This window comes from Sphaerodactylus townsendi, linkage group LG03 (genome assembly GCF_021028975.2).
Source record: "Sphaerodactylus townsendi isolate TG3544 linkage group LG03, MPM_Stown_v2.3, whole genome shotgun sequence".
Classification (NCBI taxonomy): domain Eukaryota; kingdom Metazoa; phylum Chordata; class Lepidosauria; order Squamata; family Sphaerodactylidae; genus Sphaerodactylus; species Sphaerodactylus townsendi.
Window position 1 is genome coordinate 73550827 of NC_059427.1, and position 20680 is coordinate 73571506.

Sequence of the window (20680 nt, forward strand, 5' to 3'; positions counted from 1 at the left end):
GGAGAGAACGTGACAAGCTCAAGGTCACCCAGCAAACTTCATGTATGGGGTGGAGAAAGAAACCTGGTTCACCATATTAGAGTCCATCGCTCAAGTGGAGGAGTGGGTAATCAAATCCAGCTCTCTAGATTACAGTCTGCAGCTCTTAACCACTACACCACGCTGGAAAGTAAAGAATTTCCCTCCGTCAACACAACTAACCAGACTCCAGCCTGATTTGTGGGAATATAAAAACCAATCATGACAGGCATTTGATAGGGATTGTTTTATTGGGGACAGCAGGTCAACAGAATCCCAGATGATGTGATCAGTCCAATTAGCAGCAGAATCCAGGGGAACATGGCAGAATCCAATCGGAGACAGAAAGAGAAGTATCGAGGCTGGCAGCACGGACAAGCCCCTCAGCACAAAAGGTCTTCGTTGCCTTATGCCAAGGCAAGGTCCCCTGCTGGTCTACAAACCAAGTGGCCAAGGGAAGACATCTTGCTTGTTCAAGTCTGGACTTTAGTACAGTTTAGTAACAGGTCTTGTCTACTCCTCCTCCCCATGGCAAAGAGATGCATCAAAAAAGTACCACATACAAAAGGATCACGTTTCCCACACAAGGAAATGGATGCTCCAATTAGTCGCACACATACACATAGTCTTTCTTTCTCGTTCAAATATACAAATGAGCATTGCCATCTGCTCAGAGCCTTTTTTTATATCTCTTTTTTACAGTGTCACATTTTAGTTTTTGGCCCAGCATGGCTTTTGCACAGATTTCTCCTTTCTCTCTCTCTCTCATTGTGTCTCTCGAGTAGGGAAGTGCGGATGGCCCCATGCTTGGTTCCATCTGGGCACACTGCATCCCATCTTGAATGTGCACAGAAGTATAACTGGGAGAGGGAGGACTAACCCAGCAGGCATGGCTGAGAGTTGCTATGGCAAAATGAGGTACAGCAGCATCTTGTCCTATAGAACCCCTTTGGGCTTGGTCCCAGCTCTCAAGACAGGGAAAACAGAGATTAGCACTGTGATCCCAGGATAAGATAGTGGAATTTGCTCTCCATTTGCACAAGGGAGCACAACCTCACATCTCCCCATCCCAATTCCCAGGTGGCAAGCTGGCCCAAGCCACGTAGTGGGAAGGAGCCCAGAAAATTCAAGTAGAGACTGGGGAGGAGAGGGCAGGAGCATAGGGGCTGCTCTAAGCAGATGAACAGGAGTCTGGATTCAACCAGATTCCGAATGGAAAGCCACATGGGCCATTTCTCATCAACAGTAGACGTTGGTGGCAACCTACACACTTCAAAACTGCCTCTATCTCGGTTGGCCTTCACACACCTTTGGTCTGCAGGTACCACTGGCTCCCTGGCTCCACAGACCACACCAGGGGTGGAGGGATCCCTGAACAGAATGGCCTATATAAATACTATCACGTTGCCACCCACAACTCATATGGTATGGATGCCACAACTAGGAAGAGAAAGCTATGGAAGGGCACCAGGCAGCCATTAACACTGGCAGCATCTGCTCCAAACAAACACACATAGATACACAAACACCCCAGCTGCTAGATGGCAACCCATCCCTCAGTGGTTGTGGCTGGGATCGTGGCTCCAGTTTTGCAGAGGGTGCTGTGAGTCTGTGGAAGACGGCCCAGGTCCTGTTCCAGTGTCACCAGTTGGCCTTCACAGCATTAATGTCATTCACTAGGTTCTGAGCTAAGCAGATACCGAAGATCTGAAAGAGAAAGTTGAGGATGAGGCATGTGGCAGGAGACACGTCCACGCTTTCTCTTTCTCTCTCTCACACACACACATGCAGAGGTCAGTGTTGCACAAGGGTCTGGGAGACAGATTCAGATTCCCACTCTGCCATGGAACCCCCTGAGAGAACTTGGGCCAGCCACTCCCTCTCAATCTAACCGACCTCCACAGGTTATTGTTGTGAGGATAAAATGCAAGAGAAGAAAACAATACAGCCTGTTTTGGGTCTCCACTGGGGAGAGAGACAACATATAAACAAAGTAAATGGACTGTTTTCAGGTTTAAAGCCTTTATTGGCATTATAAATTACGGTAAAACATTTATCATAAATGGACTATTGAAGAGGCTCTCTGCTTGTGATTGTTTCCACAGGTGGAGTGAATGTGGAGGCTAATGGAAGATCCTGACCAACTTTGCTATTTCAATAAAGCAGCCCTTTTAACTGAACATTAATGGCACAATGGAGGAGGAAAAATGGAAGACTCCAGACCCCCTTGTTTCCTGATCAAGGCAGCCGCAAGTGTGAGGCTGCAGGGCTGGCCCAGGGCATTCTGAGTCTGGAGGCTAAAAGTCCACGTGGCTCATTTCCCCTTCTGTTCGTTACCAGGGAATACAATTTGCTGGAAAGGTCTGCTGTGAAAACTGCACTGCTCTTGCAAACATCACGGTAATTTCCGACAAGAGTTCCCGACCGTCTCTGCTCCCCTTAATGGCATCTCAAATCTTCTCTTGCCATGTGGCAGAGACACCCTCCAGGTGGGTGGGCTTCACAGTCCATTTCTCCCCGATGAAAGGTGGACTTTGCAATCACTTTGTCAGGCTTAGTGGAAGCTGTGTTTGAGAACCAGCTCCTTTATCAACATGTGACTGAAGGCCCCCAAAAGATTCAGCTTTCAAACTGCGTCAGGAAGAGGAGTCTAATACCATGATAGATCTATGCTCTAGAACTGCCTGTTACTACTAATGTTAACATTTAATGAACTCAGGTAATATACATGATACAGCCCATGTTCAAAAAGGCTCAAATAAAACAGGGACTGGGGAGAGATGGCCTTTCGATTTCAGAATCAGACGATCACAGAATTATAGTGGGAGGAAAAAGCAAGAACCCCCTAGACTTGATCTCCCATATTTTACAAGCTCTCTAATCAGCAAACATGGAGGAGGGCCTGACACATGAGGTGGGGGTGTGGAGTTTGAATCCTTTCCCCAAAATGTAAATTAGCACCCCATGCGCACACACAAGCTAGGGAAAGCATGTTTTCCCTCCTGGGGCAGATGGCACAACCAGAGAACATTTATGGCACAAAAAGTGTGCAGCGGACAGGAATGGAATTGGTGCTCCCTGTGGCTGGGAATTTAGAGAATTTAAAAGAGATGGGAGATCTGATCATGGATCTCCAAAATCTGATCTAATTCTGACCCAACCCAGTGCACTATAAACCCTGTTTTGTGGCTGAATACTTCCCCAACAGTGAGCGAACAGAAGATGGAGCTAGTCCCCCTCCCAAACATTGTTCCAGGAAAGGGTCACAAAGATTAGCCAGTGAAGCTCACCTTGGAAACAATTTGAGTGTATGTGTGAGAGTAGCAGGCTGATCCAAGCCATCATTGCCTTGCTTCAGATTAATGCAAGATCAGCTCTGGCTGAATTTGGGGGAGGGGGGCAGAGAGGGGGTGAAGGAGGATCCAGATGGCTTGCAAGCATTCTTACTGTGAACAAAGATATTCCCACATGGCAGCCAACAACCTTAACATCTCCGGAAAGAATACCTGGAGCAGAGCAATGCCCACAAAAGTGCCAGCCACCACAATGAGGTTGTCCTGGAGCCATTTCTCAAACTGGACAGCACATCCCTTGGTGTGGATAAAAGTCTGCTGCTCCAGCTCCTACAAAGGCCCAAGAGCAAGCAGACAGAACAGCAATTGAAACAGAAGGGAGACTTTCTTCCATTCGTCGCCAACAAAAGAGCGTAGGAAATGAAATACGGTTAAACTGGACAGCCCCTCTGCAGCCAATTACCCAGACGCCATCTGTTCTACAGCAACTGGTCTCAAAACTGAACACCCACCCAGACCCACAACCTTCAGTTCAAACCTGGGTGGAGGCGGCTTGGTTTTTTCCTCATTGCTTTACCTGTATCCTACTTAAAGATGCTATCAACCCCGTCCACAAGGCTGAGGCAGTTGGGGACGATGATATTGCCGCGCCACCTCCAGAGGGCTTGCAGGTGGTGCCGGAAGTCAGCAAATGCCAAAAGCTCACTGTAGGCCCTCCATAGCTCAAAATGGACATACGCTGTCTGAGGGCTATGCTGGGCAATCCCAGCTCCGAAGGCGGAGCTTGTCCTACAGTCAGCTCCGCCTTTGGGAACGCCCCCAGCAGTGGCAGCGTCCACCTGGAATCAGAAGCAAATGTGGGAGCCAAGCTGTCTCCCAGGTTGGTTGCCCCTGAAGTCCGCGGCACCCACCCACCTCCCAGTTTGCCCTCCCTGTCAACGTGAACGCCATGTAGGATTGGGCTGTAACAGAGCGATCCTAAACAGTTACACTCCTCTAAACCCACTGATGTCAATGGATTTAGAAGGGTGTACCTGTAAGTAGGATCACACTGCAACTTGTTCTGTCCCTGATCCGGCCTTGTCTCATAGCCACAGCCCAGCAAACACATTCCCCTGGCTCGTTCCACCTTGGCCGTCGTCTCTCACCAGTTTAAGGCGGACATCATAGCCACACTGAGTGTTGAGAACATCCTCCTGGGGAAAGAGCAGACACAAAGCTGGTCAAACAATCTTGTGCAACTCAGCGGCCGCTTTCCTGGAAGAGATTCCTAGTTTCTTCCTCCAGCATTTTGCTTGGCAAGCCACATCCCCCCAAACAACTCAGCCAGACCCCCTAGTCCATAGCAGTCCCAGCACATCCACATCTCATGCAGTCATTGTGGGTCAGATCGGGTCATAACCGAATCTGCATACCCTAAGCATGGATAGGGTTTTTCCAGAAGTTCATATGTCTAATTTCAATCAAGTCTCCCAAAGAAGCGGATGCTATTTGGATCTAGAGGAAACATGAAGCCCCGCCCCATCCTGAGACTAGTGGCTCCTGGGGTTAAAAGTGGGGCTTATTACTCATGCTTCTTGCTTTAACACCCATTCAAAAGGTGCCTCACCGCAGGATCTTTGACGCAGCAGGAAAAGGGTACTCCACAGCGCTCCCGGCTGGGATTGGAGTCCGTGCAGTTGAAGTAAATATTGAAGTTCCAATCGTTCGGCCCATGAGCACCACAACAAGACCACTGCAGAGGGAAACAGTGTTAGGCTGGGATCAGCATGAAACCAAAAGTCACGTCCTCCAGCAGCACCAACACATACATTAAAGCACACTATAGAACTCGGCCTAAGTGGTGAGCCTGTTTCTTTGGAATAATCCCTTGTAGAGAGAAGTACTAAGTGGGGCAAGGCATTTTGACCGACCTCTTACAGATTACAAGCAGACAATCTACACTGTTTCCATCATGTTTAACAAGCTTTCAGTTTCATCATCAGCCACTGGATGGCAGAGTCACCTCTGATTTGGGACATTCTAGTCCCACAACAATCAGCCAGCGGGACCAATCACAAATTAGGGATTACTGGAGTAACAGACAGGTGAAGAGGGCTCCTACTGGTGCCAATAGCGTGCTTGAACTCAAATGCTGTACTAGGGTTTAGAGCACTGTACCTCGCTTGAACTTATTCAGTAGCACAGTTACCTTCCCATACAAAGTCAACAGACATGAGTAATACAGGGGAAAGATGTTCCCTGAGGTGACAAAGAAGTATTTAAAAAACACATTTTCATGGGGAATCAAGTCTCATCGCTTCTGCAGTTCTAAGGATGCAGGACTGGAAAGGATTTTTAGGGACATCTTTGCAATCACTTACTCACAGCAGGCAAGTAATGCTTATATGTCCAAATTAAGATTACAAATCATTCCATGAACACATTTTGCAGACTACAAGGTGGCAGATTCCCGCTCCAGAGATCTTACAATCCAACAAAATCAACACACTGACAGGAAGGAGGTGATAAGGAGAAGAATCAACAGAAGTTTCAGGGACTGTGACCTATATTATTATACTGGATTGTGGCCGATACTGTTGTATCATTGCCTATCACTGACAGTATGCTCTGAGTATGCAGTTTCTACACCATTTAATGTATTGTGCTCAAATGATTATGCTTTGTTTTAGTTCTTCTTTAAATTTTGGCTTGTTTTCTGTAGTCAAAAATGTGTTGCACTGTTCATTGCGCTGCCCCATCCTCCTAACTATGTTTGACTTACACTCTCTGATCCGCCTGGAGTCTCAGTAAGAATGACAGACTATAAATAACATAAATACATTCATTTCAAACATTTAAGATTACTTCCAGTAGGGAAGGGGTTGCTCCTAAAAGTCGTCATGTAAATTACGAGCATGGGAGAGAGGTGGTGTCATGCTAGGGTTCTGGGAGGAGTCAGTAGGGAGAACAGGAGACCTGTGGACTACTGAGGGTGGTGGGGCTGAAGAAGCAGAGAATGCTGGCAGGAATGCCTTAGGATGCATCCAGACTTGCTTCTCAAGACATCTGTGAGTATGCTGTGGCTTTCTATGGTGGGGTGAAGACCATGTATAAGACTCAAAGTAATGCTAGCTGCAGCTCATGACTGCAGAGCAAAGTCAGTAAGGGTTCTGCAGGTCAGTAATAATGATCACGGTGGTGCCAGCCGTTGTTGTTGATAAAGAAGTTTAGCTGGTCTTTGATCCAGTCCTTGAAGATGAAGGCCAGGACTCCAGCTGTTAGCTCCAGGAAAAATATAAGCCCCAGGAACACTGAGAACTGAGAAGAGAGCAGATACAGGGAGGGACCCTGAGTGTCCAAGAAGTACAGGGTGTAATCAGCAAGAACAACTGTATCATTCCGCTACAGGATCAGAATTGTTGTTACGCTGACAGGGCAACTGCAGCTCATGGGAAAAGTGCATGGTTGAGAAGGTGGTAGAATCTCAAAGCCACAGTGATATCAAATATACAACTTGAGCAATCAGCACTGATCTGTGATGATCAGGGGGCATTCCCTCCACTGCAGTGGAAAGAAATCAAGTTATTACTGTGTTTAGGCAAGTCTATTAGGAAAGGTACAGGGGAAAAAAACCAGTAACAGCACCAGGAACAGAATATGAACAATCTGGTTGCAATCCTATTCTGCTCTTCATTTTCATTTTACACACCTCACATCTCTGAATGCTGATGTCTTTTGTACTTCTAAGCACCAGTGGTGACTACCCTCGGTTTGCCTTTTCATCCTTCTCCTTTACTACCAAAGGAAAACCTCCAAACTTTCTGAACTTTGGTGGCAAGCTTTTGCAGGTGTTCATTAGCCCTCTTGGCCCAATGAGGCTGGATCAGAAACATTCCTGTCTAAATATGCAGCTGGTGCTTTTCTTCTGAGGGCTCAAAAGAGAATCATAGAGTTGGAAGAGACCACAAGGGCCATCAAATCCAACCCCCTGCAATGCAGGAACACACAATCAAAGCACTCCTGATAGATGGTCATCCAGCCTCTGTTAAAAAACCTCCGAAGGATACTCCAGCACTCTCCGAGGCAGTGAATTCCACTGTCGAACAGCTCTGATGGTCAGGAAGTTCTTCCTAATGTTTAGGAGGAATCTCTTTTCCTGCACCTTGAATCAATTTTTAGGGACATCTAGTCTCTGAGGCAGCAGAAAACAAGCTTGCTCCCTCTTCAACATGGCATCCCTTCAAATATTTAAACATAGCTATCATGTCCCCCCTCAACCTTCGAGTCTCCAGACTAAACATTCCGAGCTCCCTAAGCCTCTCTTCGTAGGGCATGGACTCCAGACCTTTTACCATTTTGGTTGCCCTCCTCTGGACCCATTCCAGCTTGTACACTTCAGGTACATTAACTCTGTACTCCTATACAGTAAACCAGCAGTAGTACAAATGAGGGAATAAGGCTGGAAAAGAGAGCCACTTGTTCAAAGCCACCATGAGCTCATGGCTGAGATTCAAACCAGGGACGTTCACCTCATATTTTCCCTCCAGGAAGAAAGAGACTTACAAACTTGAGGAGAAAAGTGTTCTCCCTCAAGACTACTTAATACATAAAGCTTCTTGCACGAACATGTCGCCTCGATGCACAAGGAACAGCCAGACCGGGGTCCAAGCCTTTGAATTCTGTGATGGATGGCTCTGAACCAAGGAAAGCACGCCCTGAGGAGAGAAGGGAGCTGAGGGTGAGGAACAGGGGACTGAAGTCAGCAGCCAAAGCCCCTTGAAGCAAAAGTCGAGCCTCCCCCCAGAGGTACAGACAGCACTGGTGTGACCCGGCCTTGCTACTCCGAGGCTTCGTATGTTACATCTCTCTCCTTTGTTGCTTCTGTTCTCTGCTGTCTATCATTACCTGGTTTCATTTCTACCGCTTCATACACGTGTGTGGTTTTATAGCTTTTACCTAGTGTGCTGGAATTTGATTATTATGCCCTCAGGTGCCTGCTGCTTTCAGTTATGTTTTTATGGATTTAAATGTTACATTGTTTTACAGGATTTGTGTTTTATTTGTGTTTTATTTGCTTTACTGGCAGCTGCCCTGGGGGCAGAAGGGCAGGATCACAAATCTGCTAGACCAAAACACTCTTCTGATGTTATGTGATCATGCATGCACAGCTATCAGATTGCAGGAGCTATCTGATGGGAAATGGCTGGCAGGAACAGCTGGAAACAGGAGAAGAGAGCTGACTGCACCCTGGCGGGGTGGGAAGCTTTGCAGGGCACAGCAGACCTGGAACTCTCCGCACTGTCTGTATCCCAAACTGAGAATGAAGAAGGGGAAAGCAGGGATCTGTCTCCAAAGAAGTACAGCAACACAGGCACACACTGGATACGCTATATTGGCAGTGAGCTCCCAGTTCTAGCTTAAATGGCTTTACTAGGAGATTAGGAGATTCATAGTTAATGAGTTCAGCAATAGCCAAATGGAACCTCCACGGACTGAGAGAGTATACCTCTGAATGCATGGTGTCAAGGACAAACCACAGGGGAAAGTTTCACAGCCTACTTGGGCGCTCTATGAGCCATCTGGCTGGCAGCTCTTGTAAACAGCATCCTTGATGACAAGATGGATCATGCAACTCTGTTCATGCAGTATGCTCATGCAACTCTTTTTTTAAAAGAAAGAACTAGTACTAAACTATGGCAACTCTTGTATCATCAAGGTAGCTGGGACTTCCCCAAGACTGCTGGATAGAACAGATGCTAGGTAACACCAGGGCTCAGTTCCTTCTGTTGTGCTCCCACCATGGAATACTGACCCAACCTGCAAGATCTCCCCCATGCAGATGCTCTTTCATTAGGTATTATGACCCAGGACGTGTCACTCACAGCGCTCGGACTGTTCTTTGTTCATAGGGCAACATTTTATTTGCTGCTTTCTACTGAATTTACTTGATATGATAACCCATACAAGCGCCATGAGGTTGCTCTTCAGGGAACAGGAGGACAACAAAAAGATCAGGCAGTCCACATACATGTCTGGTGAACAGAGGGAAGGGGCCCATAACCTTCCTGGTGAACCAAACACAATAAACATCATGCAATCAAGGAGAAGAGATGTTGTGAATGAATAAAAGGACCCACAACACAAGGGCTTTGAATTGTTAACACTTTCATCTAGGGCTGGTTGATGCATGCATGTGTACAATCTGATTTCACAAGAATTGATGGCCTGCAGCTGACCCAACTGAAAAGCACAGTTTTGGAGGTGATGCAAAATCACTTGGAAGTTCTGCCTACGGCTGCAGATCTCTGAAGGGTGGCTCTCTTGCACATGCAAGTCATCGCCGGGTGGTGCAGGTTATCAATTTGTTTGCGTGATGACTGCATTGCTGACAAAGAAGCATCCTAATCCAAAAGCCATTTCACTTGGAAAGTAGCTCCACTGATTACAATGGAACTTACTTCCACTTAAAGGGGTCTGCCTTTTCATGTAATCTTCTGTGTGTTTTTTATATGAGCACCAAATCCTTTAATCTCAATTTAATTTTGAGCTGGTGTTTCTCAGGACTGTTGATCAGGAATGAACTAATGGGCAGCACAAGGACGCCCCACACAGGATTTGAAGGTCTGTCTATGTTTTATGCCACACAGTCAAAGGCTATTTGGAGAACCTGTCATAATGTAGGATGTTGTTGCTTCCATGCATCCAATCACCAACCAAGCAACATTTTCTCACACCATTTTTGGCAAGAGCAGCAAACCAACCCTTATTTTTGTGTGCCACGTTACAGGTACCAACCAGAATATCCCCTGAAGGTGTCCAAGGCACTGGAACACTCACCTTTTCTGCCCATGCCCACAGACCAATGGCCATGAAGGCTGTCCCCAGCAACTGCAAAAGAGGAAAGACCACAGTCCTGAAGGGTTCAACAAGCAAAAGCCACATACAGCATTATGCCCTGCTCATGCTCTAAAGGCATCTTCTGTGCAATAAATTCACCAGCATTTCCCTCCCACACAAAACTTCTGCTAGGCACTGCACAGACAAATGAGACAGATGACCCCATCTTAGTAACAGTCTCAATCCTGGTATCTTCCTCACAGATTCAGCTGCCTTTAAAGAGTATACTTGAGTGTATCTGCATCAGTGAGAAGTTGGAACCCTGGGGACAGAGCTAACAAGGAGCTAGCATCCCCCTCCCCCACAAAAAAGTGGGCAGATCCAAAATGTCAGCCTCTCTAGCTCCCTGTTTTCACCAATCAGTTACCCCCATACAGGTCCATTAGGTAGCACTGAAACCCAAAAAACCCTGGAGTCATGGCATGGTCAGGGGGAGGAGTCTCAGTACATGTTAAAGGACACTGAGAAGCTCACCATCAGCTGCAGGGCCAGCACAGTGGCTGCTCTCTTTTGTTGGTCTGAGTCCCAGAAGTTGGAGATCAGAATCCTACAACCCTCCATTTTGTAGATACAGAACATCATACAACTTAGCTGTATTACACACACATGGGCTGAGTTCAGAGGCAATGTGAAACCATTGCTTATTTTTAACTGAGGTGAGATAGCTTGTGAAACTAGGGTTCAGCATGCTGACGATCACTCAAATCCTGGCTTTCCTCAACAAATGCCAGTTCTGTTGTCTTTGCTCTGAACCAGGTGTCTCTATAGCCAGAGAGTGTGCTGCAAGGGCAGCGCCAGAGATAAGCCAGGATGACAGCTCATGCAAAACCATAGTTAAGACTGTAGTTAATAAACCAACTTCAAATCTTAGTTTCAGGCCCTGATTTGACAGTACCTAACTAATTCTGCATTCAGACAACAACAGTAACCATAGTTAGTTTAATTAAATCATGATGTTGCTTTACGTCTCACACACAGAGACACCCATACTCTCTGTCTGTTTTATGCATCCATGTTTTTGGTACAGAATTAGGGTTTTTGACAGTCTGTTGTCACAATGGGGAGGACATGCTTAGATAGGCGGAGAGCGGAGTGCAATGAGCCAGAGACTCTTACTGACTGACTGAGATGAGATGCCAGGAATTTCATGATTGGGGCTCCTCACGTTCCTTTTGATGCAGGTATCAAGGACATGGGGGCCCAGTTTTGTCCACTTTATTTCTGTACCTGTCTGGGAAATGGCATGAAAGCAAGTTTAAACTCCTCTCATGGTGCAGTCTTGATCAGAATCAGACCCCCACATACATAACAACCACTTAAAAACTCAAAGATGGAAGGGACTGCCATCTGCACAGCACAATTTTCTTGCCTCCTCACTCCTGCTGAAGCCCAAAATGCTGCCTATATTCTTTTCCACTGAAATATTAATGTGCAATCAGTTGGGGTATGGCAGAAGAGGAAATAGTATGCTTCCACATTAGGAAATAGTTCTGAATGAATATGAGAATTATCATTCATTTTTAAGCACTGCCTTTGTCAAAACCATTATTCTGTTCTTATTTAAACATGGTTCAGCGGGAGGGGGGCAGAAACCCACTGGGGGGAGGAATCTTCAGACTGCCTCATCAATGAGGTGGGATGGGGTGACGGCAGTGAAGCTTAGTTTGCTGGGGGAGCAGGAGGATGGGAAGGAGCACACAGGGGGCCACAGATGGCCAAATCTATACAGAAAGCTCAGCTACCTTGTGAGAACCACACCTGAGCAGGGTTCTGGGAATAAGGAATGACAAAGACCAAATGAAGGGGGCAGGGGAAGCAGAACTAGGTACTTACTAGCACCCAAGTGAAGCATTCTACGACAAAGATCCAGAATGAGTCAGATTAATATACAACTGTACTTTACTCTTTGCAAATCAGTTCTTTACATGATCTCTTCAGGAATGTTGTATAGATTGTATTTTGGCACTATGAGTATTTTGGTGTTTTTCTTCAGTTTTATTGTAATTTTCGATGTTAACAATTCATCGTCTATATCTCACAATCAATTCCTGGTCTTATGTTAGCACAGAGAATAGAGATTCCCTATCTTCTACTTCTAATTATGAATATGCTATTTCTGTATTGGCCATCCGGTGATGTCCGTGTATACTATTTGGTTGCCTGTTGGTTGCCTGAAAAGTGTATTCAAAATGAACAGAGGGTTATCGTCACATAATTCTATGACTTTTCTTACCAGTGGTCGAGCAGTCTGATTATTTTTAATAATGACCACTGATTAATTTATTGGTGGTTTTAATGGAGTATGGTTGAGAAGTGACATGGGATACAATTTTTAAATAAATATTTTCATTTGACACATGCCCCAGGAGCAGCATTTTAGAAGCATTTTGGGAAGGGCACCCATGAAGGAGCTATACTCTTGCTCACTGAAAGATGACAGGAGATCTGTGAATTAATTCACCATTTCCTGGACCTTCTTAGTTGTAGAATGCTCCGCTTGGGTCCCAGTGCCTTTGGGACAGATCATCTAGGTAAGCACTAGACCCAAGCGGAGCATTCTAGGACATAGAAGGTCCTGGAAATGGTGGATTAATTCACAAATCTCCTGTCATCATTTAGTGAGAAAGAGTATAGAAAAGATTAAGTGTAAGGATGTGTCACTGGCAACCGAAATCAAGAGGATGCATGCCATAGTGTTCCCCATTATTATGTATGGGTGTGAAAGTTGGACAATGAAGAAAACTGACAAGAAGGAAGTTGATTAATTTGAAATGTGGTTTTGAAGAGCCAAAAAAGCAAATCAGTGGATTCTAAATCTCATTAAGCCTCCCTAGAAACTCTCCCTAGAAGCTAAACAGACTAAACTCATACTTTGGTCACATTATGAAAAGACAAGGGTCACTAGGAAAAAGAATAATGTTAGGAAAAGTTTAAGGAAAAGAAGAAGACCCAACATGAGATGGACTGACTAAAAAAGAAGCTACAGCCCTCAGTCTGCAAGACCTCAGCAAGGGTGTTAACAAAAACAATCAAATGTTTTGGAGGTCATTAATTCATAGGGTCACCATCAGTCAGAAGCAACTCGATGGCATTTAACTCATGCAGATGGTTGAATGGAATAAAATTCTCACAGCAGCAGCTACTAATTCTGCACTGGGGGTCATGTTGCAGGTATAATCCAATAAGGTCTGGGAGGTTTTCAGATCTCTTGATCTCTCAAGCCGTGCTGTTTCCCTCTGACTAGAAAATGTCCTTCTTTGAATCAATGTCAGACTGTCCCTTTGTTTTGCCTGTAGTCATGGAATCACCATCCCTAATGGTACACAAGACTCTTAAGAAGTGTGGTACATCAGTGGTGGGATTCAAATAATTTAACAACCGGTTCCGGTGGTGGGAATTCAAATAATTTAACAACTGATTGTTTACAAGCACCATTTTAACAAATGGTTCTGCCAAAGTGATGCGAACCTGCTGAATCCCACCACTGGGTATAGTGGTTAAGAGCAGCTCACTCTAATCTGGAGCAACTCACTCTAATCTGAAGAACCGACTGCCCGGCAAGGTGACCCTGGGCCAGTCTCAGAACTCTCCCAGCCCCCCACCAACCTCACAAGGTGCCTTGTTTTTTTTTGGGGGGGGGTGTAGTGCAGGCAATTGTAAGTCACTGTGAGACTCCTTGTGGTACAGAAAAGTGCGGTATAAAAACTTCCTCTTCTTCTTAACAAAGGTGCAACCCTCTTTCCTTGATCATACTTACAAGGCCAGTGTTAGCAAAGATCAGATTGAATTTCGATAGTTTTCTAACCCCACCGGAATGATCCCCCCCCCCCCCTGCCCTCCGGAACATGGGCCCTGTCTGCACTGAGAAACAAAAGGCTGAGGCCAGAGAGCCTGGAGTCACTAGAAGCCTGGCACAGGGTAGACAATGGTCACTCTGTTCCCATGGTAGGCGCTGGACATTCCAGAAACAGCAGCGGCAACGAGAGCGCTTCTCCTACTCACAAATTAAATGTTACTTTCTTTCCATGGCACTTGCTGCTTGCCCAGGAGGACATATAAGTTGCTGAGATAATGCAACAAAGTGGTACAGATACTGACCAAAGAGGAGTGCAGTCCTACTAGTAAACAGACTCTGCATCTTTGCCTGAAGTTACCCCACACCTAGCCATGCTGTGCCCTAAGCAAAGGTTTTTTGTTTGTTTTTTTAAAAAACACCTCCTTCACATCAACCATATTTTTATCCTGCCTTTTCTCCAAAGAGCTCACAGCCATTTACATGGTTATCCCTCCTTCTAGTGCAGGGGTAGGGAACCTGCGGCTCTCCAGATGCTCAGGAACTACAATTCCCATCAGCCTCTGTCAGCATGGCCAATTGGCCATGCTGGTAGGGGCTGATGGGAATTGTAGTTCCTGAACATCTGGAGAGCCGCAGGTTCCCTACCCCTGCTCTAGTGGTTAAGAGTGGTGGACTCTAATATGGAGAAACAGATCTGATTCCTCACTCCTACACATGAAGGCTGCTGGGTGATCTTGGGCTAGTCACAGTTTTCTCAGAACTCTCTCAGTCCCACCTACTTCACAAAGTGTCTGTTGTGGCAAGAGGAAGGGAAGGAATTGGTAAGCCACTTTGAGATCCTTATGGTTGAAAAAGGTAGGGTATAAAGCCAAACTCTTCTTCTTATCCACACAACAGTCCTGTGAGGTAGGTTTTGCTAAGAGAGGCCAAAGGTTACCTGGTGGAATAGAGATTTGAAATCAGATCTCCCTGGTCTTACTCCAGCCTTCTAACCACTACTTCTAACAACTTCTAACCTCCCTTCTAACCACTACCACACAGGCAAATCAAAATGATTTTACCAGATCAATGTGCTTGGTATGGAGTAGTAAATGCCAGCATTCCCCACTTGAGGATTCATGCAGATATTTTTATGTACTTCTCACAACTGATATGGCAAAACATCCTTTGTACTGAGCTTGAGTTTATGCAATAGCCTGTAAGCAACTGAAATATTACTGTTCCAGCACTAGAACAACATTAGCTGAAGGCTAGGTGGGAATAATTTTTTTTCTAAGAGAATGTCATAACAAATAAGCAAAGACCTTCCCAGAGGAAAAGATAAAGGTGTGAACAGAAGTGCAATGTTATATAAAATATGAGCCAGGAGATCCTGCCATTCTGATAAAATTTCTCCATCCCAAATACACCACAAAATACACAGTTTGTCTCATGCAGGATCAGTTGTTTTAAACACAACCACATTTTCAGCAATTTCATTCATGAAGGAGACATCCTTGGAACAGCTGAACCAGACAGAAAATTAAGCTATTATTTTCAGGACTGACAGGCTGCATCTGGAGTTTGGCAGGCCTTTGACTGTATGCTCCATACATGCAACAAAGGCAACAATTAGCAACGAAGATTAAAATATAAGCCTTACAGATCAACTATAACTCACAGAAATGAAGATGGCAGGGTTTGGCCATCATCGCCTGCAAGTGCCCTGTTCATTCCTTCAGCCCCACTACAGCTTTGGGTAAAAAGGGTTTTAACATAGCATAGGCAAATAACAAATAACGGGGGGAAAAAAACCCTTACATTCTTCAGACTGAAGTTCCATTATCCTTTTTCTTAAGAGTTGACAGCCAGATACCTCTAGAAGGGCTACATGTAAAGAGAAGAGGTGAAATCCCCTCCAGTAATGGGAAATGAGAGATGTACAATTTCCTTTAAGCCATCATGGCTAATAGATAGTACCGATAACCTATCTTTCTTGAAGCTGTCTAATCCCTGGTTAAAACTATCTATACTAGCAGCCATCACCATGTGTCAGCAAATTCCATGCTATTTTATTTAACAGATTTTTATATTGTTCTTCAAAAAAGCCTACAAAAAATAAAACCACAACAACTCCCACAGCGTCCTATATCGGCAAACCATACCATAATCAACATGAAAAGATTGCTTAAAACCATGACCAAAAACAAGATAGAAAAATATTTTTTCCTGCCTTTGAACGTTAACGAGGGGCCAAATATATTCACAATTATGTGCTGTGTGGAGAAGCACTTTTTTGGTCTGAACAATCAATTTCATTCAGCGGTCCTATTCTTGTATTATGGGAGTAGGAGGCAAAAATTCTGTCTATCTACTTATCTGCACAATGCATCACCAATTACATATTTTATTTATATACATGAAACCTCTGAACAGGGCCCCATCTGTAGTTACTTAAATCCACGGATAGAGTTGTGGAGAGAGAAATGAGATTTATGGAGGCTCCCCCAGGCTTGCAGAAAAATCTGGGGGGGGAAATGGAGGGGTTGATAGCACAGGCAGCCCTGGATTAACCATTGAGCAAAATAAGCACGTGCCTAGGGCCTCAAGTAAAGAAGGCCAGCAAAGAGGGCCTCGCAAAGTGATTTCTCTGTATCTCTGCTAAGTATTGAAGCAGATGTGTTACATCAAATTAATTTTGAGGATATGATCAAAGATTTTGCAATTAAAAATGCAGGAGAAAACTTTTTTGTAGTATAAAGCTACAAGTATGTAACAGTAAACATTCTGCATCTTTGATTAGTATAAATTAAAATGCTATGTATTTTTAAGGCAAGAAAGCAATGGAATAATATGTGTTTCGTTTCATACAAACAATGATATTTATTCATTAGAATATACGGGGGCACCATAATTTTCTCATTACTTAGGGCTTCTAAAGGTCTTAACCTGATCCTGAGCACAGGCAACATAAACATGCCATCAGTAGATTGGAGGGAGCCCACTACTGCCCTCTGGGGGCTGATGGGCAGGGAGAAGGAGTGGCAGCAGTGCAGGTGGGGTGGATCAGGAGCTGCCACTGCTGTTCCCACTTCAGTCAGCCTGGGACAGGAAGGCAGATCGGTGGGAAGCAAGAGCCGCTGCTGCCCCTAAGCACCAAGCAATGGGGAGGAGGGTGGATGGGCAAATGAAAAGGAGGTGCCACCCCAACTACCCTTTGCCACTGCTGTGTACACCACAGAAAGCCAACAGAGGAAGGAGCAGCCAATACTGTTGCTGCCAAGCCATAGGGGGGCTGCAGTGTAAGCATGCAGGCACAGAAGAAGCAAGCAATGCAGCGCTTCCCCTCACTGGGAGCTGCTGTTCAGCAGTGGCCACTCCACAAAAGCCAGCATGGTGCAGTGCTTAGAGTTTGAGAATAGGGTCTGGGAGACCCAGGTGTGAATGCTCACTCTGCTATGGTATCCCACTGAGTGGCTTTGGGCAAGTAATAGGTTTTAAGCCAAACTGACATTATAGGATTGTTGTGAAGATAAAATAGAGGACAGAATAATTCTGTAAACAGCTTTGGGTTCCCATTTGGGGGAATAGTGGGGTACAAAAAGAAGCAAATAAATAATAAATAACCCTAAAGATTGGGGACAGATAAAAGGTAGCTTGGTTGGTGGGTAAGAAAAGGAAACAAGGAAAGGTGGGGACATGGGACTTTGCAGGAAGAGTAAAACAGGGCTCCTCCTTCCTTGCAAAGAGAATACCGAGAGAAATTCAAGAATTGTCACCACCAGAGTCCATCATACAAATTCACCTTCCATTGCCTCCTTGCACAACAGACCCTTAAGATTCCTCCCATCACAGGAGAAAGAAAAAGTAGGACATAGTGTGGGGAGGGTTAAATGAGATCCACCTTGCAAGTTCTTGCCGGTCCCTTCTTGTAATTTTGTAAATCTCTGTTTAGTCAATTTTTAGTCACATTTTTTCTGTCGCAAAAAGCCTCAATGCTTTAGCCTTTCTTCAAGAGAATGATGATTCACCTCTTAATCATTTGGATGCTCTTTTCTGCACCTTTTCTATTATACTCTTTGTAGGTGGGACAGGCAGAACTATGAACAGTATTCAAGGTATTATTATTTCTTTATTCTCAAACCTTTTCCTAACAATCCTTGGACTGGAATTTGCCTTTCTCACCACTGCTGCATTCTGAGTCAATGTTCTCATTGAGCTATGAACCATAATTCCAAGATCTTTTTCCTGGTCACTACTAGTTCAGACTTCTTCCATGCATACATGAAATCAGTATCCCCAGTATGCATCATCTCACATTTATGGTTGGCAACAGACTGGTCGAAAAAGATCTGGCCAACAAGCCTGTCTAATATTAATCAAACATTGTCAAATAATAGATCACATATCCTTACAGCATTGACTTTATTAAGAACAACAACATCATTTTAATAAGAGCTATAAAATGTCTGGGTACCCACTTACCCAGACAACTAAATTGTACCTGCTAGTATGGGGCTCATAGCTAAGAGATGTCATACGTGGGGCAAAATCCAAAGCACAATATCCTTTCCAGAAGAATGTCAATGTCAATGGCCCATCTTCCTGCAGATTTCAGCCACATTGTTGCAATGCTAAGTCGCTTCTTCTGTTACCCTGCAACAGTGCAGGCATAACTGGACAGGCTCCAAGTGGGAAATTTCAGGAGAGGGAGGGGTGAATGCTTTTGCTGCAGTATTCATGGATTAAAAGGACGTTTGTCTCCATAGACTGATAACTGGACAAAGGACAGAAAGCCGCTTACTATCTTTTTTTAAGGCCTATCAAAGTAACACAATATAAGTGTGCAAGATTTTGGGTTCTCCAGAACTCAGCCAGGATGTTCTAGAGAATTTGAAAGCTTCCACACTATGCTGTGATATTTTGGTTGGTCTTAATGAAAGGCATTATTACAAAGCATTTGTTTCTGGATTTTGCTATGGATCAATACATCTTTGGACAAATCACAGGAAGCAGAGGATAGGAAGGAAGAGACCTCCCTCCAACGTAGCTGTTTTCCAAACAGCCTTAATTTCCATTCTCATTTTGCATTGTAGCCTATTTTTGTTCCTCATTTCCACACAGCTTTGTTAGCAATCCCTTGCTGTCCTGGTTAAAGCGGGTGTGGGGGCATACTGAATTACTGAGAAAACAAGGAATTGCTAAAAAAGCTGTATGGAAATGACGGGGTGAGACGAAACAGTAACAAAGGGAAATTAAATTGGAACATTAAGGCCACAGGAAAGTAAACATAGGGCTCCTTCAAGATTCAAAGTTGGGACCAGTAGTATTTAATTTGTTCATAAAATATCGGGGGTCAAAGTCAGCACCAAAGTGGCCATCTTTGAAAATAAGACCAAATTATTCAGGATGAGGAAAACCTAAGTAGACTGCAAGGATCTCTGAAAAATCCTTCCAGAATCCAGGGAATAGGTAACAGTATAGCAAATGAGTTTCCATTGACAAATATTTGACTGAGATCAGTAGTAAGAAGTCAATTGACAATATATGGCCAGTTATCAAATACAGTTGCAAAAAAAAAACTTTAACGTGAAATCGCTAGTGTCTTAATAAAAATATGCAAAATCACTAAAATACATCATCTCACTGAAGAATTAGAATGTAATGCCATTTTTTAAAAAAAGGAATCCAACAAATGACAGGCCACTTAGCCCACCATCTGTTCCAGGTAAATCAATGGAAAGCATAAACGTAGATGAAGCACAGACATAAATATGGTTTGCTGAGGAAGAATCAACATAGATTCTGAAAATAAATATACTGCCTCACCAACTTTTTTGAACTCTTAAGAGTGTTCAACTTGCTGGATAAGAGATAGAGGGCATTATATTATATTAAATCTGATAGATAGATAGATAAATAAATAAATAAATAAATAAATAATATTATCACACTTCTCAAAAATATCTTAAGTCCTTCACTGAAAGTTCTGTGTACATACATGCAAAATAATTCAGACAGAGCAAAAAAAATCTTAACCTTACATATACTTCAGTGAGGTTTGAAATGGGGGCGTCGTCAACGTAATATGTAGTAAGACAAATTTTGTGCTAGGAATTATTTAAAAGTGTGAGTCAAAACAAAACAGCCAGTAATGAAAATAAAACATCCTGTATTGCCCATGATGCAGCTGCATTTGAAATACTATGAACAGTTCTGGTCACCCCATCTCAAAACCAACACTGTAGCACTGAAAAAGTTCAGAACAATAAAACTAAAAATGATAAAATGAACAGCTTACAAGAAAAGTCCAAAGACTGCAGAAGGAAGCTGACCAGGTTAGCAAAGGTGGGGGTGGGTGAGTGGGTGGGGTGAAGAGTGACAGAAGTTTTAACAATTATGCACATACTCTGGAGAAACTGGATATCTTTCCCCTTCACGCTGTGGCATCTATAAAAACTGATGGGCAGCAGATTCAGGGAAGACAAAAGGACATACTTTGTCACATTCTGTATAATTAACTACTGGAGTTTACTGCCATGATGTTTATTGGCAGGCAGTATCTAAGACAGTTTTAAAAAGGAATGGCACACAGTCATGGAGGAAAAGTCCATCAATACCAATTAGCCTTGACAGCTTGAACAGGACCTCCATGTTTGGTGGCAGTATACCTTTGCTTGGCAGTAGTTGGGTAGGGCAGCACTAGGGTGAATGG

General features: G+C 44.3%; 1 protein-coding gene across 1 annotated transcript in view; it reads right to left on the reverse strand.

The window, feature by feature from the left end:
- Positions 1–250: 250 nt before the first annotated feature.
- Positions 251–20680, reverse strand: part of TSPAN17 (tetraspanin 17) — a 28856-nt gene continuing 8426 nt past the window's right edge. Inside the window, 8 exon segments of the mRNA XM_048487357.1 lie at positions 251–1725; positions 3525–3641; positions 4460–4507; positions 4921–5046; positions 6474–6611; positions 7857–7889; positions 7892–8008; positions 10131–10181. Of these exon segments, the coding sequence (XP_048343314.1) occupies positions 1660–1725; positions 3525–3641; positions 4460–4507; positions 4921–5046; positions 6474–6611; positions 7857–7889; positions 7892–8008; positions 10131–10181 (696 nt within the window). The 3' untranslated portion in view covers positions 251–1659.